Source organism: Callospermophilus lateralis, chromosome 2 (genome assembly GCF_048772815.1).
Source record: "Callospermophilus lateralis isolate mCalLat2 chromosome 2, mCalLat2.hap1, whole genome shotgun sequence".
Taxonomy (NCBI): domain Eukaryota; kingdom Metazoa; phylum Chordata; class Mammalia; order Rodentia; family Sciuridae; genus Callospermophilus; species Callospermophilus lateralis.
The window spans coordinates 13,466,442-13,494,151 of record NC_135306.1 but is presented as its reverse complement, the minus strand read 5'-3'; the positions used below and the strand labels follow the sequence as shown (position 1 = coordinate 13,494,151).

At 36.9% G+C, this 27,710-nt stretch overlaps 1 protein-coding gene across 1 annotated transcript; it reads right to left on the bottom strand.

Moving 5' to 3' along the window:
* Positions 1–524: 524 nt before the first annotated feature.
* Positions 525–21,975, bottom strand: LOC143385419 (complement C5-like). Its single transcript, XM_076840906.2, has 18 exons — positions 21,911–21,975; positions 21,139–21,331; positions 19,788–19,950; positions 18,533–18,603; positions 16,823–16,914; positions 15,309–15,391; positions 13,502–13,604; positions 12,474–12,588; positions 11,750–11,876; positions 10,827–10,942; positions 10,158–10,340; positions 8,516–8,719; positions 7,725–7,934; positions 7,485–7,634; positions 5,888–6,017; positions 1,936–1,998; positions 857–1,051; positions 525–556 (listed from the first exon to the last, which is right to left on the bottom strand). The coding sequence occupies exons 1-18, from the start codon at positions 21,973–21,975 to the stop codon at positions 525–527; spliced, it is 2,295 nt and encodes a 764-aa protein (XP_076697021.2).
* Between the last annotated feature and the right edge of the window lie 5,735 nt (positions 21,976–27,710).

Sequence of the window (27,710 nt, the reverse complement as noted above, 5' to 3'; positions counted from 1 at the left end):
GTTCATTTATATGTTTCCCCAAATAGTATAGTTAAATAGAATGCAGAAGAAAATAGGTTAAAAAGTAGGGCAGTAAAATTGAAAAAAATGTTAATAAATCATTCTCATCATTCTTTGATTTGTACAAAGCCTAAACCCTGTGAAAATGAACTAAAGGAAACTCTTGTCTGTATATGCCTACTGAGATTCCTTTTACTTCTGATTCACCTTTTTCTTTCACTAATTAATTACAGAAAGAAGCATTTTCAGTTTAATGTCAAGAAAGATTTCTCAACTTAATGTCATCCACAAACTTTATCAATACCAGCATCAGTACTAATATAAAGGCTTTAAGCTGTAACCAAGTCCTAACATTTAGCCATTAGAAGGAGGAGAAGGTAGGAGAAGAAGAAGAGGGAGAAGGAGGAAGAGAGCATGCATTAGCTAGATAAAGCACCAACTTCTAGTACATCTTATTGGTTTGTGGTGAAATCATGGATGATATTTTGATTCTTCAAAGTATGTTATTGTTTTTATGCGATATTTTAAAAATCATGCTCCTTGTAGCCAGTGAAGTCTGCGGAAAATCAATGTCACACAATCATGCAAATATTTTCATTTTACAAATTGGCTCTTAGAGGGTAAATCAAGACCTATGACTTTAAAAATGAGTTAGTGGTGATGTGGGATTGGTGATCCCCAAACTGGTATGACTGTGCTTCTGGTTCTGCTTTTTGAGGTGAACTGCAGGAGTTGACTTCATCTTTTGTACATCAAAGCCCAGTTTGGAATCACTTCTTCCTGTGGCAGTACCAACTCCACCCAGCACCTTCCTACTGCATTGCATACAGAGTGGAGTGGAAGCTTTTATACCTACCTGACCTTGCTATGATTACATCAATGTGAGAACTGTTTGCCCGAAGCTCACTTGCCAGGTCACAGCATATCAAGAAAGCTTTGGAACACTGCTGGCCAACAGTAATCCTCATAGCTCTCTCCCTGCAGCTCTCCTCACTTCCATGGGCTCCATCATAACAGCACTTCCGGATCACAGGGTGACTGAATTGGGATGCTGAGATAATAACAAACAATTCTCATCCAAGTATAGATTCGAAGTCTCAGGGCTGGACTTAGAGGCTCTGATCAAACTTCCTCCAACTATTTGATCAGCTCCCAGAATAGGAAATTGCCTCTTCCCCACTTGGCCTATTCCATTTCAGAGAGCTAGAGAGTTGGCTGACTATGGACTAAGCCTCTAAAACCATGAACCAAAATAAAGTTTTCCTTTTCTACATTGTTCTTGTCCAGGGTTTTGATCACAGCAACAACAAGCTGACTAAAACTGCAGTCAAGCTGCAGTCAGTAGGAAGCCCGGGTGGGTGCAAGAAGAGAATTTACTATTTTTTCAAAAACCACTGATCGGTGGGTTAGAATGATAATGTCCTTTCCTGTCATTTAGAGATGACAAAGGTGTGAAGTGATTGTACCTGCTAAGGGGCAGTGCCAGGGCAGGAACCAAGAGGCAATATCATGAGATGAAACATTGGACCATGTTTTTCTCCCATTTACTTAAACTTGGCCAGATACTTGAGTTTTCAGTAACTCACTTTGGCATAATGAAATACTGATCACAATTTCTCTAGGTTAGAGTGTGACACTGCCACAAAGGGACTTTAAAATGAAACTGAGGCTTGTGGGGGATTTAGTGACTTGGTTAAGGACTTTGTCACTATAGAAAATGGACATGAGGAATACCTTATCTCTTAGGTGAAGACTATGCAGAACAAATGTGGGTTAATTTTACCAGTTTGCTTCACCTCTCTGATAGTAAAATCTGGAAGTATGTATAGACCTTTTCATCTGTTCTACATCAATTATCTAGAATGACAAAGTGTTGCAGATCTTGCATTATTCCATTATAACTTCTAGAGGAAAAAAAATGAAAATTTGGAGCACCTAGATTTTCTATTTCCTCTTTCAAGGAACGTCTTGGTCTGAGAATTTTCTTGTATGATTCATCTGTTAAAAAAAAAACACAGAAAGAGAACATCCCTTAGAATAAATGCTTCCATCAAATTATCTAAACACTCAAAGCATTTGCAAAATCAAATGGAACCCATTTTATCAGATATAGGGTTCTATTTCCCATAGCAATTCTGATCTATACCATTAGTAAAGAACATGATTAAACACATTTCTGTAGCAGTGTCATTACATACTCTTTGCAAATGTATTGTCTTGAGATGCTCAAATAGGATTTTTAAAACACAATAAATGCCCATATTTTTATGGTGGTTTGTCTATCTCTTTAAAACACATTGAGTACTCATTTATTTCAGGCAAGGAACATAAATTTCAGTAAATCCTGTTCCTGTCCTCAAGAATGAAATGAGTTCATTCCATTGATGGTGTAACACCCTACTGAGTAAAGGGGTTCATCATGGGCTGAATTGTGTCCCCCACAATTAATATGTTGAAGTCCTAACCTCCATGACCTCAGAATCTGAACGTATTTGGAGACAGGGGCTTTGAGGAGATAATAGGTTATATGAGGCCATGAGGGTGGATGCACGCAGAGGAAAGGCCAGGTGAAGACAAATGAGAAGGTGGCCATCCGTAAGCCAAGAGGAGAGGTTTTGGGAAGAAACCAACTTTGCAACATCTGGATCTTGAACTTCCCACCTTCAGAACTGTGAAGAAACAAATTTTCTCATTGCTTAAACCAACCCTAGTAAACTAACATGGGAGAAGAGGTAAGTTCTTCCAGGCCCACTTGGGAGTGGGGGCTGGAGCAGAAGGTGAAGCTTGAGCTTTTGTGGCAAATTAGAAGGGAAAGGGTACTCCAGGCAAGGCATGACGGAATCCAGGCCCTTCTCAGGTATCTTAAGGAAGTGAGAGATATTTGAGCACAAGGCCTTTGAAAGGAAAAGGTGGAAGAGAAGGATGAAAGATGAAGCCAGCTGGAAATGGGGGAGAGGATCTTGGAGGAGTTTATTCCCACTCAAAATAGAATTCGATCTGTAGAGTTGATTGGAATCTGGTGAAGAATGCTGATAAAGCTATTTGATTTGTGCTGTGGAAGTGAAGGAATGGAAAAAGATAGTCTTTGCAAATGGTAACCTAAAAAAAGCCATAAGACAAAAAAGACTTTAAATCAGAAACTGTTATAAGAGACAAAGAAAGATGTTTTATGATGATAAAAAGGTTAGCCTACTAGAAAGGTCTAACGACAATAAATATATATGCACCTACCATTAGAGCATCTAAACACACAAAGCTAACAATGACAAAACTGAAGGAAGAAACAGATAGCAATACATAAGAGTGTGAGGCTTCAACACCCACTTTCAGTTTTAGATCTGACCTCTGTATAGAAAACCAATAAGGAAACAGGAGTTAAGTAAGCACTGTAAACCAAAGGAACCTAACAGGCATAAACAGAACACGGCAACCAACAGCAGAAGAATACATATTCTTCTCAAATGCACACAGATCTTTCTCCAGACAGAAAACAAGGTAGGTCATGAATAAGTCTCAACAAATTTAAGAATACTGAAATCATACTATTTTTTTTACATTGCAATAGAATGGAACTACAAATCACAAGAAGAAAAAACTGGGAAATTCCCAAATATGAAGAATAAACAACATGCTCCTGAATTAGGTCAAGAATAAAAAAAAAGAAAAAAAAAAGAAAGAAATTAGGAAATATATTAAGAAGGACTGGGAGTGTAGCTCAGTGACAGAGCACTTGCCTAGCATGTGTGAGACCCTCGGTTTGTCCCCCAATGTGCATGCATGTGTGCACACAGAAGATACACTGAAAATAAAAATGAAAACAAGTTTCATTAAAACAAATAAAAATTAAAACAAGTCATACCAAAACTTATGGGATCCATGAAAAGCAATACTAAGAGAAATATTCATAGCAATAAATGCCTACATTAAAAAAGAATAAAGATTTTAATTTATACTTCAAGAATCTAGAAAAAGAATAGACTTTGACCAAATATAAGGAAAGAAATGACAAAGATTAGAAAATAGAAAAGCAATGAAACTAAGAGTTGATTATTTGAAAAGAAAAACAAAATTGACAAACCTTTAGACAAATTAAAAAGAGAGAACTCAAATACATAAAATCATCAATGAAAGAAGAAATAAAAAGGATGCTACAGAAATAAAAAGGATCATAAACTACTGCTATGAGCAATTACATGCCAACGAACTGGATAACCTAAAAGAAATGAGTGAATTTTTTGAAACACAGAATCTGCTGTTAAATTTGGCCTGAGACTGCCTCTATACAGTGAGCTCCTCGGTAACGGACTACAACCTAATTTAATACAAAAACAAAATGAAAGTCTAACAAGAGCTTATTTTTTGTAATAATTAGCTAAGTCTAATCAATATGGTCTGCCAACTGATCAGACCATATCCAAACAAGGCAAACACTGAAGCTGTTTCTTTTCCTCTCTTCTGTTTTCTGTATGTAAATGTGGATACTCCCAGCTCACACTGCAGTTAGAGCTCTCCAAACCTCTCCTAGTTCTGCTCGCTGTCCAATTTGTCAATTGTTTTTTGCTCAAAATTCTGCTGGATTTGCCAAGAGTTTTTCTTTTAGCACTACCAAGATTGAATCATGAAGAAATAAATTCTGAATTGACCAATTATTAGTATGGAAATTGATTAAGGAATAAAAATAATATAAAAATCTTAAAATTTTCACTACATTGGTCTTGGCAATGCTTTCAAAAATATAATATCAACAGCCTGGACAAAAAAACAAAAATAAATAAGCAGCATTGCATCAAAAGAGTTTCCGCATAGCAAACAACCAACAGAGTGAAAAGGCAACCTGTTTAATGGGAAAAAAAAATATTTGCAAACCATACATCTGAGAAATATAAATAGGGAGTTCCTATAACATAATACTAAAAAATGAATCACCCAATTTAAAAATGGGCTAAGAGCTCAAATAGATGCTTCTCATGAAGGAATAGAAATGGAAAATAGCTATATAAATAAATTGCTCAATATTGTTAAATGTCTTGAAATGCAAAATACAATCCAAAATGAGAAACCACCTCATACTTATCAATATGGCAATTATTTTAAAATAGGAGAGCAAGAGTTGGTGATGATGTGGAGATATTGGAACCCATATGCACAATGTTGGTGAAAATTCAAAGTAATGCAACTCTGGAGACTCCTCAAAAACTTCAAAATATAACTACTATATGATCCAACAAACCCACTTGTAGGTATTCATCCAAAAGAAGTGAAATCAGAATCTCAAAGAGATATTATTATTACCATGTTCATTGCAGGACTACTGACAACAGTCAAGAGGTGAAAACAACCTAAATATTCATTGACAAATGAATAGATGAAAAAAAGGTGGTAGACACTGGGATACAATCCTGCCCCAGAAAAAAAGAAAAGTCTACAGTATGCAAAGGCCTAGATGAACCTGGAGGACATTATGCTAAGTGGAATAAGACACTCATAGCAAGACAAATAGTACACAATGCTACTTATATAAGGGATGAGAGATGAATTTAAGGATGGAATGATGGTTTCCAGGGGCTGGGGAGAGGGAGAATTGGGAGTTATTAATTAGCCAATGGATATGAATTTTCAGTTAAGCAAGATGAATAAGTCCACAGATCTATGTACAACATTGTACCTATCATCAACAGTCATGTATTGTACACTCAACAATTTGTTAGGAGGGTAGATCTAATGTTAAGTTCTCTTGCAACAATAAAATAATTTTTAATTGTTTTGTTTTGCTTTATGTGTTTAACTGGAAACAGGATTTGGAGGAAGAATGAGTGCATGGCCAGGAAAAGCAGTGTGTTTTCACAGTAAGAACACTTGCGTTGCTTGACGGAACAGAATGAGTTACCATTTTGTAGGGAGTGGCCCATGTCTGTGTTGGTGAGGACTGTGAGTCCTGCTGAGTAGAACACCTCAGCATTGCTTCTGCCACCACTTGCTCCACAGCCCTGGTCACTTTTATCTAAAGCTCCAAGAACCTGTTAGAAAGGAAGTTATTCCCTTAAAAATACAACATTCAGAGACTGTTTGAGGGAGCACCGGACTCATGGAGAATGATAATTGCAAGTCACTCACTTACTGATTGGTTAAAACCTAATTCTCCAGTTTCCCCATGCCTTTCTTGCTTTCCCTAGTTTTTACCTATGGGTTTACAAATATACACTAGTCAAAATTGACCAGGAGCTAAATTTGAGGATATAACTCTGATATGGAAGTTCTTAGAAAATGATTTATCCTCTTCCTTCTTAAAGTTCTGAACACTGAATTAACTAATATCTGTTGAATCAATGAATAAGGAGAGGAGATACTCACTATCCCTCAGGGTCCTTTTCTAAGTTCTGGGAAGGATGGGATCCTCTGTTTCTCTGCTTCATCCAAAATGAAGCAGGGCAAAAACATGGAAATACTCAATAAATCAATTTTGGTGAGGAGGATTTGGTCCTTGCAAAGTTGTGACCGTGGCCCATGTGACCCATGAAAGCGTTTCTTGGTGATTGGGGTGGATGGTGGGAGGGAGTCTGTGTCTGGGGAAGGGGCTGGTGGACAGGCAATAGCTATGTATGGCTGCCATTACTTTCTCTTATGCAGCTGGATGGTGTCTTACACCATGCTTGGTTTCTACTGCCCTCTCCATCATTCCTCTTACAGATTCAGGACACTCAACTCACCAGAACCCCAGCATTTCCAGTCATATGCCTTTCCTGGAGCAGGAAAATAATTCAATTTTATGCATTAGCTTAAAAAATGCCCTCTCTCAGAGTCACTAAATTATTACTTATTCCAAATAACAGGCACTGCTATCAGTCATTAAAATGGAGATAGCTTGGTGAAGAGGTTTTGGTCTTTGCAAGGTTGTGACCATGGCCCATGTGACCCAATGACATGGATTTGATTATGTTTTATTTTAGTTTATTCCTGGAAAAGTTTGAATTTCAGCATTTAATTGAGGATATTCCCAAAGTGTGTTCTCACCAAACAAAATAAATTGGAAAGTAAATTCGGTGGGTAATTATTCTTTATATATCTAAAGGGATAATTTAAAGGGGGAACTCACTTGATTCTTCGTGCTGTTCTATTCAGGCCATAAGTCACCTAATTATCTCTAAGATTTCATCATCAATAACATAGGGACTCTGTGGGTAAGCACTCAGTACATTTTAAATATTACCTAAATTTTTCATACCCATCTCATAGCTTTGTTGTGAATATACAATAAGACAATAGATGTCAAGGCTTAAACTAATGCTGAATATAAAAGCGTTCAGGAAATATTAGCTTTTGGTGTTATTATCCTTAAGTCTAGTTTGGAAGAGAGAGGTATAGTTGCATCTTTTCTCCTTTATTCCTCTCCCATGACCAATGCAGGGACCCTGAGAAAACCAGGGTGCTCACTTGGCCCTGAGTCATGTTTTGCACCAATAACCATAATATTGACTCCACTTAACTCTTTCCAGAGGATTTTTGCTTCTTCCTTGGATGCCATATGTAGCACTGTCCACCGCTGTTAAGGCGACCCACATTTCCGACTGAGTGTCCATGATAAGAGAAACAGCTCCTCCTGGAGAATGTATCTCTTTGTCTGGAGACAGACGGATCTAAAATTAGTGGGAAAAGAAAACCTCTTAGTGTGAGATTACATCATCACTCAGGAGGAACTCAGACTGGGGATAGGGTTGGCATCTCACCTGGAGCTGTTGGCCACACTTCTCTTCAATATTTAGGCAGACTGAGTCAGACACTAATTCTGCTGTCTGCTCCACTGTGATGATGTAATAGACAAGGAGATGGGCTGTGGGAACCATGTGCTGAGTCACAGGAAGTTTTAAAGTTTGGTAAGATGAGCCTGGGAGTTTCTTCTCTGTGCCAAAGTGTACAATTTTGCCCTTAGATGAAATCTAAAAATACGTGGCAACAAGTAAACATGGAGCATGGGCTTAATGTTGGCTTAGTAATTGAGCAGATATAATAAGAGAAGCATAAGCACCTGAATGTAATCAATGCAATGGATTTTTCCCTTTGTAAATAAGGCATATTCTTATGTAACGCAGGCAAGACCTAGCAGTCAGTTGCTTGGTAATGCTCTGGTTAGCCATGAAACATTGCTGTGGTCACTGACTAGTCTGGAGACTGAAAGATGCTCTGGTGGAACCTTTGACATTGTGCCATGGCAAGATTATAAAGCTAGGGGTCAGCAGCCCTTGAATAAATCCTAAACCTACCTGTCACTACTTAGAGGCAGGGCTGGTCATTCAACTTTTCCAATCTACTCCATTGTCTGCTGAACTTAAGGAAGTGTGAGGTTCTGTTGGGAGTATTTGTGAATGTGCTTTATAAACTGAAAGTGGAACATAAATCATTCATTCACTAAATGTCAATTGTGTTGGGTAAGGAGTCATTTTAAGGATTCTTTGCATAAGTGAAAAAAAAAATAGTGTTCCAAATAGACTAGATGCAAGTAAGATATCACGGGACTTACCAAGTAAACATAGTGTGCAATTTTGTCAACATATGGACTTTTAGGGGTAACAGTTATGCTCAGTTTCTCTCCCACAAGTAAGCTCTTGTAACTGTCCGCCCAGCTAAGAGAAAGGAAGCTCTGGCTGGGTGATGAGTAGGTCACTGCCCGATAGTCACGACTGGCCTGGTACTCTTCTGGAAGGCCTGGGTCATCTGTTCTAACCTAAAACAGATTGTGCCAAACACAAAAAAACACTGATGCTGAACTTCGAATCAGTGTGATAATGGTGGTGACAGTGATGTTAGGGTTACAAAATCCTCGTGGCAATAGAAAGTGGGGTGTTAGGAAGCTACAAACCATCCAGCATGCCAGAGTTTGGGGTGTGCTGGGAAGAGTGGTGAGCAGTATTTGGAGAGGACAGAGGGACAAGGTTAATCAAGATCAGAGGTGTGCTTGGGATGATCACTCTGTCTCTCTGCCACAATGAGAGGAGTGACAGAGAAGAGCATGAGGAACTAGGTGGCCACTGGGGCTATCCACTGAACTAGGGCACCTGGGAGGAGTCCAGGTTTGAGGCTGGCAGACCTTCTTTAGTTTCAGACAAAACAATGTTTATGCTTTTTTGAACCATCCAATAAAAAGATAAAATCAGAAGAATGAGAAGTTATATTCCATTTATGTATAATGTGTAAAAATATATTCTACTGTCATGTATAATTAGTTAGAACAACAATAACAAAAAGATATGGAGAAGGTAAAGTCTGAAAGACTCTTGAGTATCTGAGATGTGTCTTTACCATAAGGATAATCTTTTGTGTGTGGTGCTAGAAATTGAACCTAGGGCCTTACACATGCAAGGCAAGCCCTCTACCAACTCAGCTATGTCCCCAGCCTCTCCTCACCATAAGGAATAGGAGTAGATGGGATCACTGAAGAAGTCTATCAAATAAGAATGTGTCACTTGAAAAGAGAGGAGGGTCTGACCAGATCCCTGAGGTTAGAGGACAAGCAAGCAATCATTGGTCCATAATGGAGGCTGTAAAGAACAAAGAAGAAAAATAAAAAGCAAGAAAACTTCGAGTGACAGAGGATGTTTGAAGAAGAATGTGTTAGTTAATTGACAGGTTGTTTGAAGAAAAAAGTGTTAGTTTCTTGCGTTCTAGGAGAACTCAAGAAAGAGAAGGAGCAAACATTATTCAGTGATTTTAGCAAGTAGCTTATGAGTAACCTATGCAAGAGCAGTTTCAGTGGAGTGGTGGGAACTGAAGACAGAGCTCTTGTTGGAGGGGACCTGGAAGGGAGAAAGGAAATGTAGGTGATTCTCAATGGAGTTCCCATGTGAGATTGGGGAGAAATGATGATAGCTGCGAATAACAGAAAAGAGAAGATTCTGCTAGAATTCTTGCATTCCACTGGTGGGTTCTTAGTTCCAGATTTGGATAATATTGTGTTTACCATAAGAAAAAATTCCTGAAAACAAAATCAATGGACTGAGACCTTTACTGAATGTCGATTACACAATACGTATATATCTTCTGTTCATATAGGTCAAATGTTTTAAAGCAGATCGCTGGAATTACATATAAAATCTTCTCCATCTGTCCTGTACAGTAGCTACCACACAGATTAATATTCGGCAACAAACGAGAATTCTACTCACGTGAAACTCCAAGGCTGACACACCAGGGGAAATGTCAACCATAAATGAAGCAACTCCACGATGATCTGTTGTACTTTTCATTGGATCCAGATCTTTGCTTTCCTGAGTTGCACCCACTATTTTTGCTTTCAAGATTACTGTATTCCCTCCTACAACATGGCCAAAGACATCCTTCACCTGTACCTGGTGGACCAAATCAATTCTAAGAGTTAACATTTATTATTTTACATCACGAAAATTCTAAAACAATTCCCTCCTTTGTTGCCAAGCACAGACTTTATGGGATTTAACTCAAGAGTCAGATGCATGTCTCAAAGCATTTTCACTCCTCTGGGCATGTGTGATGTGAATTACATTTAATTCAATTCAATGCACTCTTATCGAATGTTTGAGAAAAGCAGGGCACTTGCTATGTGTTGGTACGTAAGCCATGGGCTAGGTGAACTCACTACCAGGCCTGGATCTCAGCTCTTGTTTTCCATCACAGCCTTGCTGGCTGTCATGTCCTGTTCCTCATCCCCCCACCATTCTTTTCTCCATTCCAATGTCTACACTGGAGGTCACACAGAAACAAAATTTGAGATCCCCCCGTCTTTGTCCTGGCATAGACAAAGCAACCTAAAAGTAAATAGGGAAATTCAACCATATTAGCTATTCCAACCAACTAACCTTGATGGAATATGGAATCCCAGGCTTCAGAGACAGAGGAGTTGCAACCAAATGCAGGGTGTAGGGAGAGAGGACATATTTGACATCTGTTACTTTGGTTCCTTTGAAGAATCTACCTAATGGAAATATGTGCATTGTATTGAGAATTTGGCAAGTACAGTAGAGTATCATGATCTTTGTGGTCCCTGTTCTGTTCCTATGTATGTCTTCACTTGGATAAGGAAAAGAAATTAGTCCATTGTTGGTCACTTCAAACATAAGAATTAACCTAAGTAGGAACGATTTGCTGTGGCCACTCTGGAAAAGCCCGTCACTCTATGACCTGATAAAGTGGTTTTTAGGAGGTTGGTAAAATGCCCATTCATCTGTTTCAAATATTGTGTTCTGTTCCAGAGCATTTATCCCACTTTCTTTCTTTCTTTCTTTCTTTTTCTTCAAATGAGCAGAGCCTCATGCCCTCAAGGAATTGGCAGTCCTGCTAGAAAGGATAGTCAGATTTTGAACAACTATTTCTAATTTCCAATACAACATTTGTAGGCCATGTTGTAAAAGATATGTGTTAAATATTTAATAGTATGTAATCAATATACAAATGACCCAGGGATGTTTTCCTAATGTGAATGATTTTACCATCTGACTTATTCAAGTAAAATTTCCAGGTACCACTACTTTTAATTTTTAATAACACAAAAAGTCATACAATACTATCTCATTTACATGGGATTAACAGGTCACCAATGCTGAAAGATGTTTTTCATCAGAATTTCTCTCACATTTATCTGGTGAGCAATATTTTTGTGAACAATATCTGGTAACTGCACTTGCCCAAAATGAACCAGTAGTGAGTGACAGATTTCTATCCAAAATTTTGGAATAAGAAAGAACTCTGGGAAGTGAATGTATATATTAGTTTAGGAACTGACCTGTACATTCTTGTACTTTCACAAAAATATTAAGGTACTTGTTGTTTAAATCTTCTAGACTTTTGTATGGCAGGTTTTTAATTGCCTTTGATGTATTAAAATTTACTTGTGCAATTCCATTGATCAGCTGTGTTTTTTAAAGGGGAACAAAAAGTTACAAGATAGATTAGAGCAGAACTCACGGAGAAGGAATAACAAATTGTGCTCTTTTCAGCCTGCAAAATCTCTACTTGACAACGATGTTCTGGTTGAAGCTCATGGTAATACAAAACACAACCTTTATTCTTTGAGGTAGATTCAAAACTGATTAATATAATATTTAGGTAATTTCTTTTAAGCCTGAAGGCTCAGGCCATGTTGCAGGATCATGAAGAAAGAACTCTGGTTTAAAATCTTTGATTCAAAATTATGTATAATATTCAGAATCTGAATCTCTAATTTGGGTACCATTTTCTATCTGATGGTACCTTGTCCAAAGTCCAAGATTTCATGTCCAAATGACATAAATTGCCTACGAAAACTAGGTTTTAACTACTCAGCCTTCCAAACTGAAAACAAATGTCACTTTAACCTATCTATTTCCAACAGTGGAAGATCCCAAAGCCCAAAGTATTATAGTTCAGAGTTTTTTAGTTCTATGAGCATTTAGGGGTGAAAACCCACTTTACAACTCTATTCTCTGGTGACTTGCTCCCAGTTTGTTTCTGTGAATAAACTCCCTTACCTGTGCCTTTTGGATTGCTTCAGGCATCTCTTCTTTTCTATGATCCTCTAGATCATTTCTTATTGCAAAAATGACAGAAACCTCAGCTTCAGATACATTCTGATTATGAGAATATCTATCAAAGAGAATAATTAACCTCTTTTTGATTAAGCCATCAGAGTAATGAGATAAGATAAAACACAGCCATTGGAAAATTGCAATTTGCTCTTAAAACATATTTATATGGAGTTTTAGATTTCATTTTACACTCTGTAGTGGTAGAACAAAAATAAGTGTTGTTCCCATGGGCATGAGAGAGAATTGAGTCCCAGAGGATGGAAAGAACTTGCTAACATCCCACTGTTGTTATGCTTATAATGAGTTAGTGAAGAACTGAACGCAGCACCTGGAGTTTTGTAAGGGACCACACTGCTGTCATGACTATAACACCGTGTGGCAACAATAAGGACCCACTCCCTGCTTCTCCTTTTACCAAGGGGACAACATCATACATTTGGAGTATGTTATTTTTAGTTTAGACCCATTTTTGCCTTTTGAGTTCAAGAAAAACATGAATTTTCCCTATTTAAATATAAAATAGGGAAGCCAGTATCCCCAAAGATAATTTTCCATAGTGCATCTGCCAAGTAGGATTTATGGGCTAATTCAATCAATTCTATAGATGATTTTGATGATTAAGTTGTATGATCAATTAATATTAACTAGGCCACGAGTAACAAAGTATATGTGGATATTTTCATGTAGTTTTGATACCTGACCATGTTATTTAATTTTATTTGCTGAAGAAACTAAGAATAACAGCAAGAGTCAGCAAAAACACTTCAGCCAACTCTTTTGGACCCATTTCCCACAACTATCACATTAATCATAAAGGTATTTATTTACTTATTCTTTTTACACTGAGCCTCAGAATCTTTCTCAATATAAGGTCCCAGACAAGCACTACCAATTAGTCATTTTGACTCTTGAAATGAAACCTGTTTTCCATAGAGGAACTACAAGAATCTGAAAATTAAAAAAGTTTTTACCTAGCATTTATAGTGATCTTGAAGTCCTCAAAGTTTTCATGGCTGATATAGTAATTTTCTGGTTGTACTAAGATAGAGAAGTGTGGTTTTCCCAAATACACACCTAAGTAAAAACCAAACAAAAATAAACAAAAACCCCAAAAGCAAGAGGGTTGAAACTATAAATATATATCTTATGCAAGAAATGTCTTGTTACAATGGAACAGATGAAAACCAGCATCAGTATTCTTCCCTGGTCATGACCATCATTAGTATCCCCAGAATCCTTATGATCTTCCCATCAGTGATTGGCAGCTTTCTGCTCCAAAACCCTGTCATGCACTAAACCACATATTATGTGGTACTGAGGATGGAACCCAGCAACTCTCACGTGCTAGGTGAGCACTCTACTGCTGAGCCACAGTCCCAGCCCCTCACCTTAAGCTTTTGAAACCATGTTTTCTGCCCACCGGTTGTCAAGAGGAAGAGGGGTATTTATATTTAAGGGATGAACAAGTGCACATAAAAATTTAAAACGTTCAATGTGCTGAAGCCACAGCAACAAAACAATCTCAGAGCAGGGGCTCAATAAGGTCACAGACCTGGTCTTGCTTCTCTGTGTCAACCTTCCCCCCAGTGCCTTTCATATAGTAAGTTTTTGATAAATACTTATCAAATTGGAAATTCCTTGGTATTTAGCAATTCTCTTCCATTCCTGATCTAAAACATGAATATAAATCTCAAATTCTCATCTTTTCCTTATGCCCATTTGAGAAGTGGTGTTAGACCACCCAGCCCTATCTACTGCCATGCACAGCTCTGAAGTCTGTTCAACCCTAAAGGGGGAGGCTGCCCAATAGGAGCAAGGGGGTGGTGAGGATGTTGTTCTCTGGGTCAGAGAAAATTGCCCTGGAGGGCGTAGGCAAAACCAGAGCAGGGACTTTGTAACTCTGAAAAGTATCCAAGAGAGTTAATAAACAACTCCAAAGCCGAGTTTGGGTGTTTCTGAGGGTATTTTGTTGCCATGGCTTTTAGCACATTGAATGTTTTAAATTTTTATGTGTACTTTCTCTTATCCCTTAAATATAAATGCCTCTCTTCCTCTCATCAACCTGGTGGGCAGAAAACGTGGTTTAAAAACCTTAAATAACAGGAGCTGGGGCAGGGGATCAGCGGTAGAGTGATCACTTAGCACATGGGAGGCTCTGGGTTTGATCCTCAGCACCACATAAAAATAAACAAATAACAATAAAGGTATAAAAATATTTTTTAAAAAGCTTAAATAGCAACTTTACATTCAAATTTAGTGTTCTAGGAAATTCTTATGAGAGATTAATAGAAGGAGTCATTTATAAGTTAATTATTAGTATAATAAATATGACTATTTTCAAAGTAAATGTTTATTTTCTTCCCACACATCATCATTTTCCAAACACACCAGCAATTTTTTTTGAGCTGAAGGGTTCAAAGGTGGCATTCTGGTTCTCTGACCAAACAAAGTCGTTGTGAGAACCTGGACACCAGGGGATTGAAGTGGACAATCTCTTACAATGTTAGAGAACCATGGATCTTGCAAGGATTTTGCCTTGTCTTCTCCTCCCATTGATGTGACCACCCGCACAACCACAACAAGGAAACTAGGCACAAAGAGCTCAGTGAGCACATTACAGTGAACCAGATGGACAGCTCTGACTCCCAGTTCACCTCTGTCCATTACACCTCACCACCTTCTTTACTCTTTACTAAATTTTTATTCCACAAAATTATTGAGAACTATTTAAAAAAAAATACATCACATTGGAAATCTCAGTAATTTTTTAGAAATTACCATATCTTTTAATTTCAAAATCTGCAGTTCCTATTGTTGTGAAGTCCTCTTTGTAGTTAGCTTTAATTGTCCACAAACCGTATCTGTGAAAGCATCACATTTAAAATTGCAGGTAATATCAGATAATATGACTTTAATTCACTCATTGGTTGTAGCTAATATTCAAAGGAGCAGTTACCATGGGCCATGCACTAAAGCTTTACACATGTTAACTGTCATAATCTTCATAAAAATGCTGTGGAAAAGGTTGTATTATTATATCATAAGAAACTTGAGCTCCAGAGAGGTGAAGTGACTTTCCCAAGGACACATGGCTAGTAGGTGATGGAGCAGGACTCAAACTTGGTCATTCTTGCTACAAAACCACAACTCCATTAAATGACCCTGAGTTCTGCATATGCCAATCAATGTATCATATTAGAAAGAGCTATTAAATTTATTAAAAACATACATTTTAAGAAAAATTGTTACACCCAAAATTTATTTCCATATTACTCTTTTTCTAGTAGATTATAGTATATCTTTAACTTGATTCAATTGAAGAACTAACCCAAAGGCTGAATCATATCCATAAATGTATATATACTATAGAGTATATATACATATATAGTATATATTCAGCATATATATACATATATATCTATATATGTACACAAATTATTTTTAGTTTGGACCCATTTTTGCTTTTTGAGTTCAATAAAAACATGAATACACACACACACACACACACACACACACACTGTATATACTTGATAGTTTGCCAGAAAATCAAGACTACATTTTCAGGACCAATTGATCAAGTGAAACCTACCTAAATGAGACAAATAAAGAGTTTTAAAAAGTTTACAGCTCAAGTCCAGTGATAGGGTAGAAACAAAGAAGAAGGATGAGTCTTTCCCTCCAAGAGATCTGGTTCCCATTTCTGTCCCACCATTTAATTGTGTGACTATATCTTGAAAATGGGAAGATAAAAGTTCTAGCAGAGTGCTTGGCACAGGGTAGGAGATCCGCTATGTCAATTCCTGGGGCTTATTGAAGAGTCCCAAATTGTACTTCAAAATATTTTCCAAGTACGAGAAATTGAAACTAAAATGTCAAAGAAATTATTTATAAGAGAGGGTAAAGACATGAAGATGGACATCTTCTATTTGTATTCCCTCCGCTTTTTTTTCTTTTTTCCATTGTTCTGTCAGCATTTGTGGGGTGGGGACAGTATTCCCGGTTTCTGCTGTCTAGACTTTGCTGTGGAAGGTGCTCTGTAAATAGAGCAGACCAGCTTGGTCCTTAGAGGGAAACACACTGTCAGGCCCCCTGCCTTGATGCAGGACAGCCCAGCAGGCTCCACCTTCCCTTAGGTTAGGACACTCACTAGACCTAAAAAAATAGCCAAAACCAGAATTTCTTTCCATCAGCAGCTTTCAGTGACATGTAAATGACTCCATGGACTGTTCAATAGCCCCAAATGGCTTCATTGCTTTCAAGAGAGAGTTAACCTGCAAATAATATAACAATACTTAGGATGAGATGGGATCTTGAAGTCAGGAAAAGTGATAATTCCAGTAGCATTTCTTTCTTCCCCCATAGCAACTTCTGACCCTTCTGGATCCTTTGAGTGAAAAGAAAAACAAAAAAACAAAAATACAAGTTTAATGTTTTTTTTTTTTTTAACAACTTGTAAATACAGAATCCACACATAAACATTGTATGTGATTGATAGTTCTTATAAAAAATACCCGCTAATATGTTCTAAGAAACATTGTTGGAATTTAGCAAGTGCAAAGTTGATATACACCGAGGCAATGACCAGCCTCAATTGGACTTGTTGGCAGAGACTATCTTCTAAGACAAAAGGCATATTTTAAATAGGCATAAGTAGTACCACAAATATTTAAGATAATATTAAATAAATTCTCAGCAGACTCTCCCCCCACTTCCTCCTTTCTGAAGAGAACATCTGGAATGATCTTCCTTCAACACTGCCTCTCCAACTCTTCCTCCATCCTGTCTCTGCCATGGCCCAAGAGCTCCCTTGGCTCTCTGCTGTCTTTGGTGTCTGGATATGCCACAGCCATTGCCTCCGACCTCTTAACGTCTGCTTTCCCTGTGAGGCCAGACATCACCTCTTCCACAGGTTCCTTCACCACAACTCCCCAAACATAATATACAGCAATTCACCAAAGCTGCCAGCATCTCTCCCTAAAGCATTTGCAGGCCAGTCCACTGGGGCAAGCCTCTGTCATAGCCATCTCCCCATGTCTTGCTTCCTCCTGACTCTAGACCTCTACTTCTGCATTCCACCAGAGACACCACCTAGCTCCTATCCAAGCCCCTCTCAGGACTCATCCTTGTCCTTAGTAATTGTCCCCAGAGAGGGGTGTTCATCTGCAGCACTGTCTCCCCTTCAAGCTGGTCTGCCCGTCGTCCTACATCCTCCCTTGTTTGGCTTGCTGAGTTACTTACGTGTGCTGTGCTGGCCTTCTAAACTCAAGTGCTCATGGAGGGTCATACTCCCTGGTCCCCCAAACAAGTGGAGAGAGGCTAAGTGCTGGGTCTCAGGAGACAAACAGACAGACCTGAGCTTGAGTCCTGGTTTAGCCAATTATTATCAGTAGGTTGTCAAGGTTATTTGGTTTCCCTAACCGTTAGTCTATTCATCTATAAAATGGGGACAATGACGCTGCTTTTTAAAGATTTTCATCACAGTACAATGCATTCATGGCCTTCTCCCAGGTACCACATTTTATGCTTCTACAACCCTGGCTGCATCTTCCCCTGACACAGACGGCAAGAGGATTCAGACTGATTAGCTGACATACTTTATAGATGGGGACACCAAAAAAGTATTCTTTAATGGAAACATAAAAGCATATTTCAACCAAAAATTTTAAATTATCAATGAATATGAAAAAATTATAGAATTGCCAGGTTCTAGCCACAATAGTTGCTGAATAAATTCTTACTGCCATTTTTTTTTAATATTTATTTTTTAGTTATAGGCGGATACAACATCTTTGTTTGTACGTGGTGCTGAGGATCGAACCCGGGCCGCACACATGCCAGGCGAGCGCGCTACCGCTTGAGCCACATCCCCAGCCCCTCTTACTGCCATTTAATATTGAATAAATTAATGCCATTTACCATGAGTTTTATAAGAATGAAAATTCTGTATCCATATCATAGAAATCCCAGGGTTAAATTTTCTTTTAAAGTAATGTTATACTTACTATAAAAGTCAAGATAACTTCTTTTTGAGATGGTTTTAGGTTTTCATCCAATGAATAAACTCTAACTTTTACTGTAAGAAAAAATGTTATAGTTAGAAACTTCATTCAACTCTAAATGATCTGACAATATCATTGACACTCTCCACAAGGTCCATGGAATTTAAAATAAAAATTGGAAAGCCCAAAGCATAAAATCCAAGCTTCAAAGAAAAGATGACTAAGATGAATTAAGATGAATCCTAACTTTATCACAAAGTTGGAAAAATATCCTTTTCACAAAAAAGTACTGAATTATTTAAATATTTCTCATTATGCATTTAAAATGTAAATTGACATAGTAAGAACTATTTTTACCCAACTTTGCATTCTTTTAAATTGGAGACTGAACCAAGGTGCACTTTACCACTGAGCTATAACCCCAGACCTTTCTTTATTGATTTTTAAATTTTGAGATAGGTTCTCACTAAGTTGCGCAGGCAAACCTCAAACTTGGGATCCTCCTACCTCAGCTTCTTGAGTAACTAGGATCACAGGTGTGTGCCACTGTGTCTAGCACTCAACTTATGTATTTTTAAACCACTGCTAGATAAGAAAGACTGCAGCTCACTGCTACCTGAAATTTTTAGAGGAAAAACTGAAGCAGTAAATTCTGTCAACAGAATGCGTCAATAGAGCATTTTGTCTAATTTGCAAGATGTAAGTGAAAATCTCAATTTCTCAAGGTTTGACTACTTATTTTTATACCTTAAACACATGGTCATCCTCTGCCTTAGTGTCCAGGAGACTGTTCAAAGCCTGTCTCAGATCATGTGTGCTGGTGGGACTCTTGTCCTCTTGCTAAAATGATTTCCATCATATTTCACCTAATTGGCATCATCACCACCTCTATTCTATATCCTATTTTATAGAATTCTTGAACTTAGAAGTCAGTTATAATAAATGGAAAATGCAAATCTTCATACCTGCTATGTGCAAAAGAAATATCAGGCTCTTAAAAAAATTGTTTTGGAAGAAGCTGGACATCATTCTAAAAAATGCCTTTCTTAATTCTGCTCTAAAAAATATGCTCATATTTGTTTGTTCTTTGTATTTATAATTTGCAATTTAATCTTCAGTGTATCAACGCTTTCTTTTGTGTATGATATAAATTATGATATTGTCTTCTTTTCCCCCTAAATATAAGCCAGTTGTTCTCAAACATTCATCAGATCATCCCACTCTTCCCCCATGGATTAAAATTCCCTCTCTGTTATACCTTGCTCATCGGAATAGTAAACAGATCTGTCTGTTTGAATGAAAAGAAACCCAGTGTTGTATCGCAGTGGAATTTTTGATGCTTTTGAAAAATGGGCAGATACAACTTCTAAATATACATTTGAAACTGCATTTGGCCCTCCAGATAAATCTTCTGGTTTTATCTGTTTAAAAAAATAGGTAATGGAAGAATATTATATAAACATCCTAAAATAATAAAAGGAAATTAGGTATCTATGCTAGTAATTTGAATCATTGTTTATATCTTACAAAAAAATTTTGTAAAATAAAATGGTACATTTATTCTTCTACCAAAATACTTTCATACATTAGTTTCTTATAAAATTTAGTTGGAAACAGTTATTTTGAAACATTGCTCTAAATTAATGTCTATTAAAAACTATAATCACTGAAAAAATTCAAGTTTTAATAGATGAAATATTCAAAAGTCATTAGGAAAATATCAAAAATTCAAAAGCTTATCTGAAATGGAAGCAGAGAAGAATGGAGGATTCACATGTCAGGTAGACAGTGGACTAAAATACTTCTCACGTGGCAGTGGAAATGAAGAAAGTATTCTTTATACTTACAATTATATTTGTACTTAAGCTGAAAATCTGAATCTTTTTCTTATTTTTTTGTGTCTCCTAGTCATTTCATAATTGGTATGCAACTCTCTTCAAATATATCACATTTGCTTAGTATATTTTATGATAATAAACACTTTTCTAATTTACAAACACTGTACACAAATGTATTTGAAAGAAAATTTGTTTGGTCCATATCCAATGAGAAAGTATAAACAGTCTATCATAGATACATATTTTAAGAAAAAATTACTGTTTCAATAAACATGGAATTAAAATGTTTTAGTTCATATTTTTGGAAAACAAATGCTCAAAATGATCTCCATTTATTTCTCTAAAATTTTAAAAACAGGACCAAACCTCGTGTGTGTGTGTGTGTGTGTGTGTGTGTGTGTTGTATTATATTCTTTTAATGTAACATAAAGCTTAAATATCTAAATTATCTCTTCCTAGCTTTTATCTTATAAATTTTGAAACAGCTATATATGTTGATTGATTTAGTTTTACTCCTGTTACCAAATATTTTCATCTTAATACCCTTCATTCAGTTTTACATTTCCTTACATTGACCCCCAAATTAGAAATACTCTCCACTTAACATGTCCCATTACTTATAAATACATTGGTTATGACATATTTCACATCAACAGAGCATGACATGTCACATTTTTACCCACACATATAAAATGGAACAATGTACCATCTCTTTGTTATATTTTACAAATGAACATTTTACATAAAAGAAAGCATGAGACGAATACCTACAATTAAGTTTGCAGAGTTTTGGAATTTATTTTCTGGAGACAAATTTACTTGGCCAAAAGAATATGTAAAACTTTTATCAGGATAACTTTTAATAGCAATGGTCACATCAAATGATTCTCTGTATCCATAAACCTGAATTACTACATTTTCAGAGGCTCCAACATAGAATGCTTTAGGTGCTGAGATGACATATCTGTTGAAATAATAAAATTATGCAGTCAATCTGTTGATAAAAGATCATTTTTAATGCATTTTACTTAGGAGAATCCATATAAATTGTCAATGTTCCTTAAACTTAGCAATATGTATTTTTTTTATTTCTCAAAATGTCTTTAGCTATGGTAAAGCCAGGATAGCTTCCATAAAGCATCCTAAGAATGAGATTTCAGGAAGACAGGCAAAAGCTATTTTAATTAGTTACATTCAGGAGAAGGTTTAAGGTTCCCTGAAAGAAGTGCAAATAAAGATCACAGTTCTATCTTTTGAAGAATCCATTTAAAAAAAAAAATACCAATCAGGAAGTTACTCGTTGGGCGGGATAGAAGTAACAGCCTGAGCAAAAGATAAAGTATGAGAATACAAGTCATGCACAGCTCACAAACTACTTATGTTAAAACACAGAGTAGCAGCGTTGGACACCACAGGAAAGAAGAAATTCACCTGGAGCTCTCGGAAAGTCGAAAGTTAATCTCATATAGCACTGACTGAATTCTGCCCTCTGTACAAATATAACCAAGATACATTTCAAATGAAAATGGCATTCTTCACTTACATTTGCTTCTGTCCCCAGCTTCTCCCCAAGCAGAAAAAAAGGCAGAGCATGCTTAAAATGTCCATGCCTGGGGGAGCAGTAGGTTATTGACACAATCTCTCTTGAAATAACACTCCTTCTGTGAACTCTGCTGGAAGAATTTGGTTAAATTGGCCCTCAGGTTAATTATTAATGTCAAATAGTGGAATCACTGAGAGGGAAATCTCCAAATTTAAATGACAACCTTTTAATGTCCCCAGGTAATTCTGGAATTCAGAGGAGAAACTCAATTTTGATACAGTGTAAAATGGTAAAATACTCAAATGTTTATCTCTAGGAAAATGTTTCAAAGGTGGACACAGACACAAACTATCTGGGGGCTGGTCTGGTGGTGTGCATTTTCTAGGTGTAGTAGAGGCCATTGACCCCCGACTAGATCTCCCTTTCTGGGCTATTATACTCACCTTTCAGGTGCGAAGTTTTGGCTACCAAAGTTTCCTTACTCTGAACTTCTCCAAGTAATTCAGTTCCGTCATGGAAGACAGCTTGCCCAGAAATGTCTTAGAAGGTTCTGCCTCTAGGGAAACACTCTAAATTTAGGGAACATAGTGTAAGATGGTCATCCTGGACTCCACGCAGAATGTCTCATGGCTGGAGATGTTTGTGAGGCTTCTCTGAAATGATTCCTGATTGTACTAGGTCCTAAGAGGCCTGTAAGATCCTCTGTAGAACAGATATGATGTCCCAACGCAACCTTCCAAATGCTGAGATGTTCCCAGGAACTGCTGGGGTGGGTCCAGGTTAGAGTGATGTGTTTTGTCACTGCTTCATCACTTGTACCTTTATCCTCCCACCAGACTATAAGCTCTATGAGAATCAGGGGCAAGGTCTAACACATACAATGGGGGATATCCTCCAAAACTTAGAGGCAGTGCCATAAAAGACACTTGGGTCCTTGTCCAATTGTAGCATAATGAATGAATGATAAATAGGACAGAGTGATGTTGAAAGTTAGGCTGAAGGTCAATTTTATATTGCCTTGAATTTCATGCTAAGAAATTTGGACTTCATTCTGTATATAATGGAAAATTTTGGCCTTCCTGCTCAGATCCTAAAGATGTCATCCTCTAGGATCTACTTATGTTTTTAATTCATCAAAAGGATAGACAGCTAGTATATGCTATGCAAAGTAATAATGAAATTATTCTTCAAGATAAAATGCAAGCAAGATGAATAAAAACCTGGGATGTCAAACATTCATTCTTAACAGTAACTTTTTAAATGATCTATCATGACAGCAGTAGATATTGATGTTGGGTTAATCAAGAGTCTCACAACTACAAAGCTAGACTAATGGGATTGTGTGAGTAGTGAATGAACATCCTCATGCAAGTGATGTTGTGTATATTTATGCACATCTTCTGAACTAGGCTGATATTTAAACCAGTCTTTGAGTTTTGAACCAAATCAAACAGGTTATTTCAGACACAGACACAGTGATAAGAAAATCACTACTCAATGATGCACTGAACAAGATGATATAATGTAAAAAGACTTAAAGATCAATTGGTACAACAGATAAATCTAGCCTTAATCCACTCCGGGACATTTCCAGATAAATAGTGAAAGAAAAGACTCTTATTTCTGATGAAAATGATTGCAGCTAGGCTTTAAATTTTGGCTAACTGAAACCATTTTAAAGGAAAAAACAAAACTTCATTTCAAAGGCATGGTTCATATTGGATCAGCACTTCTTATACAAATCTAAAAATTTTGGCCACTGAAAGACAATTTTTGTTTCTTGCTTTATACTCTTTCCCAGGCATGGACTCACATTGTCAACAAGAGAGAGCAAACACAGTGACAAAGATTTGCAGCCAAAAAAATTCTGGTCAAATTTCATACTATGATTAGTAATTGTGTAACATAGGCCACAAATAAAGAACATTCTCGAATGCCATAACTTTCAGAGTTGTTTCTCCCAACCTGGTTACAAATGGGAGGCAAAAAGTAATAGTGGTAAGAATGTCTTAACGATTCTCAATCACAGCATGATTGACATTTTGTATGGAATGATTCCTTCTTATGGGCAGCTATCCTGTGCATTGAAGGCTGCCTAGAAGCAAGCCTGCCTCTCCCCATTAGAAGTCATTAGAACTTCTGAGTCATGACAACAAAATGTCCCTGACTTTAGCAAATATTCCCAGCTTGGGGCAGTCCCTGAGTGAAAATCACTGAGTTGCTATATGCTTGGCTTAGAATTTAAAGGCAGATGGAAAAGTACTTACCTGTGTTCCTATGGAAGATGCAGAACTCAGCAGGCTTCTCATCATGCTATTTGACTATTTTAAGTAACTATGGAAAAATGGTCCCTTCCATTTCCTTCCCGAGGAGGAATCATCACTGTAAATACCATTTCTCTACTGATGACTTCCACATTTATATCTCCAATAGGAACCTCTCCCCTTAAAGTTGTAGTGCCCCAGGACTCAGGACTCAGACCCCTGTTCTGTATAAATTCACTCGTTAAGCAATTGTATCCAATTGCATTCCTTGGGATACAATCTACACATGCTAACACCCCTTCACTTAATCTCCTGAATCTCCCTCCTGAACAACTGACTGTATATCTAACTGCCTTACTAAATAACTTTTGTATCTAATTACCATATTAAACTCAGTCTGTGCAAAACTGAATCAACCAAGATCTTCCCTCTCCAACATGGAAAACAGAGTGTTACTGGATATATGAGGAGGACTCCAACATGGAAGACCAGGAACAAAATATTCAGTAATAAAAACAAACTTGGAGAAAATAGAGACTGTGATAACGAAAAGGAAGATGATTCCAACCCCACAAAAACAAAACAAAAATCTTCTTCATTATTTTATTCATAAAGATAGAGGAAGATAAAAAAAGATAAGGTAATACGTTGCGTCCATGAAGCAAGGACGGCTACCATAAAAAAGAAACAGTGGGATAACAAAACGTGTTCTTGGATATTAAAAACATGACAGCATAAATTTTGAATTTGGAAGATTAAGTGGAGTAACTCTTCAAAAAAAAAAAAAAAAGCAAAAAAGACAAACAATTGATTTGAAAAAAAAAAAAGGACCCAGAATAGCCAACACACTCTGCAACAAAAAGAGCAACATTGGAGGCATAGCCATACTGGACCTTAAATCAAGCTACAGTAACAAAAACAGCATGGTACTGGCACCAAAACAGGCATGAAGACCAATGGGATAGAATAGAAGACACAGAGATAAACTCACATAGATAAAGTCATCTGATACTAGATAAACTTGCCAAAAACATACATTGAAGAAAAGATAGCAATTTTAATAAATGTTGCTGGGAAAACAGGATATCCAAATGTAGAAGAATGAAACTTGACCCCTATCTCTAACCTGCACAAAAGTTGACTCAAAGTGGAGCAAAGACCCAGGAATTAGACCAGAACTCTTCAACTGATAGAAGAAAATGTAAGCCCAATACTCCAATATATTGGCACAGGCATGGACTTCCTAAACAAGACTCCTAAAGTGCAAGCAATAAAATCAAAAATTAATAAGTAGGATGGCATCAAATTAAAAAACTCTGCACAGCAAGGGAAAAAATTGAGAGTATGAGGAGACAGCTTATAGAATGGGTGAAGATTTTTTCCACCTGCTCCTCAGATAGGGCATTAATCTCCTGGATATATAAAGAACACAAAAAACTTAACAAGAAAAAAACAAATAACCCAGTTAATAAATGGGCAAAAGAACTAAACAGACACTTCTAAAAAGAAGAAATACAAATTACCAAAAAAACATATGAAAAATGTTCAACATCACTAACTATCAGGGAAATGCATATCAGAACCACATTGAGATTTCATTTCATTCCAGCCCCGAGATATACAAAGAACTCAAAGGGCTTAACACCAGAAAAACAAATAATCCAGTTAATAAATGGGCAAAGGAACTGAACAAACACTTCACAGAAGAAGAAATATGAATGAGCAAAAAAAATATGAAAAAATGTTCAACATCTCTAGCAAATAGAATAATGTGAATTAAAACTGCACTGAGATTCCACCTCACTCCAGTCAGAATGGCAATTATGAAAACTACAAGTAACCATAAATGTTGGCAAGGATGTGGGAAGAAAGGTACTCTCGTACATTGTTGGTGGGACTGCAAATTGGTGCAACCACTCTGGAAAGCAGTATGGAGATTCCTTGGAAAACTTGGAATGGAGCCATCATTTGACCCAGTTATCCCACTCCTCAGTCTATACCCAAAGGAATTAAAAAATAGCATACTACAGTGATATAGCCACATAAATGTTTATAACAGCTCAATTCACAATAGCCAAGCTATGAAACCAATCTGGGTGTCCTTCAACAGATGAATAGATAAAGAAATGTGGTATATATACACAACGGAATATTATTCAACCATAAAGAAGAATGAAATAATGGTATTTTCTGGTAAATTGATGGAAGTGGAGTATATCATGCTAAGTGAAATAAGCCAATCCCAAAAAACCAAAGGCTAAATGTTTTCTCTGATTTGTGAAGGCTAACCCAAACATATTTTCTCTGATTTGTGGATGCTATCCCTCTGGGGAGAAGAATAATAGAAATCCATTGGATTAGACAAAGGGCAATGAAAAGAAGGGAAAGGAGAGAGGAATAGGAAAGAGAGAAGAATTAATCAGACATAACTTTCCTAGCTCTGTATTTGAATATATGACCAGGGTAACTCTGCATTATGTATAACTACAAGAGTGGGATCCTAAACAGAATAAGTTATACTCTATATATGTATAATTTGCCAAAATGGTTTGGATGTGATGTATCCCCCCAAAACTCACATGTGAGACAATGAAAGAAGGTTCAGAGGAGAAATAATTGGGTTGTGAGAGTCTTAACCCAATCAGTGAATTAATCCCCTGATAGGGATTAACTGAGTGGTAACTGAAGTGATAGGGTATGGCTGGAGGAGGTGGGAATTGGGGGCATGGCTTTGGGCTATCTAAGATCTCTCTGCTTTCTGATCATCATGTGAGCTGCTACCCTCTGCTACACTCTTCCACCATGTTGTTTAGCCTCACCTTGAGCCCAGAGGAATGGAGTCTGATGTCTATGGATTGAGACCTCTGAAACTGTGAGTCCCTAAATGAACTTTTCCTCTTCTAAAATTGTTCTGTTCAGACCTTTTAGTCACAGCAGTAAAAAAGCTGACTAAAACAAGATTCTACTGTCATGTATAAGTAAATAGAACAAATAAATTTTTTAAAAATGCCAATTATCCAGAATATATATAATATAAAAATAATATAAGTATTGGTGAGGATGTGGAAGAAAAAGTACACTTATACATTGTTGATGGGACTGATAATTAGTACAACCACTCTAGAATGCAGTATGGAGATTCCTCAAAATATTAGGAATGGAACCATCATATGATCCAGCTGTCCTACTCTTCACCATATATCCAAAAGATCTAAAATCAGCATACTATAGGAATGCAAAAACTCTAAAATCAGTATACTATTGGGATGTAACCACATCAATGTTTATATCAGCACAATTCATGATAGGTGCCCATCAATAGAAGAATGGATAAAGAAAATGTGGTATATATACACAATGGGAATTGCTCAGGTATAAAGAAGAATAACATTAAGGCATTTGACTAGAGATCTATAATAAGGTATTTTGGAAATTTCACAAAATGTGAAAATCAAACAACATGCTCCTGAATGGGTCAAAAAAGAAAAAAAAGGTTTGGGGGCATTTAAAATATCTTGAGGCAATTAAAAGAAAAT

Bases quoted from the DNA above. Each gene is read 5' to 3' on its own strand.
- LOC143385419 (XM_076840906.2), bottom strand. From the start codon at position 21,975: ATGGACATTTTAAGCATGCTCTGCCTTTTTTTCTGCTTGGGGAGAAGC. The intron at 16,915-18,532 runs GTAAGTATAACA...TTTCACTCAAAG, and splicing joins AAGTTATCTTGACTTTTATA to GATCCAGAAGGGTCAGAAGT. The intron at 1,052-1,935 runs GTGCTCCAAATT...TTATTATCTCAG, and splicing joins AGAGGAAATAGAAAATCTAG to CATCCCAATTCAGTCACCCT.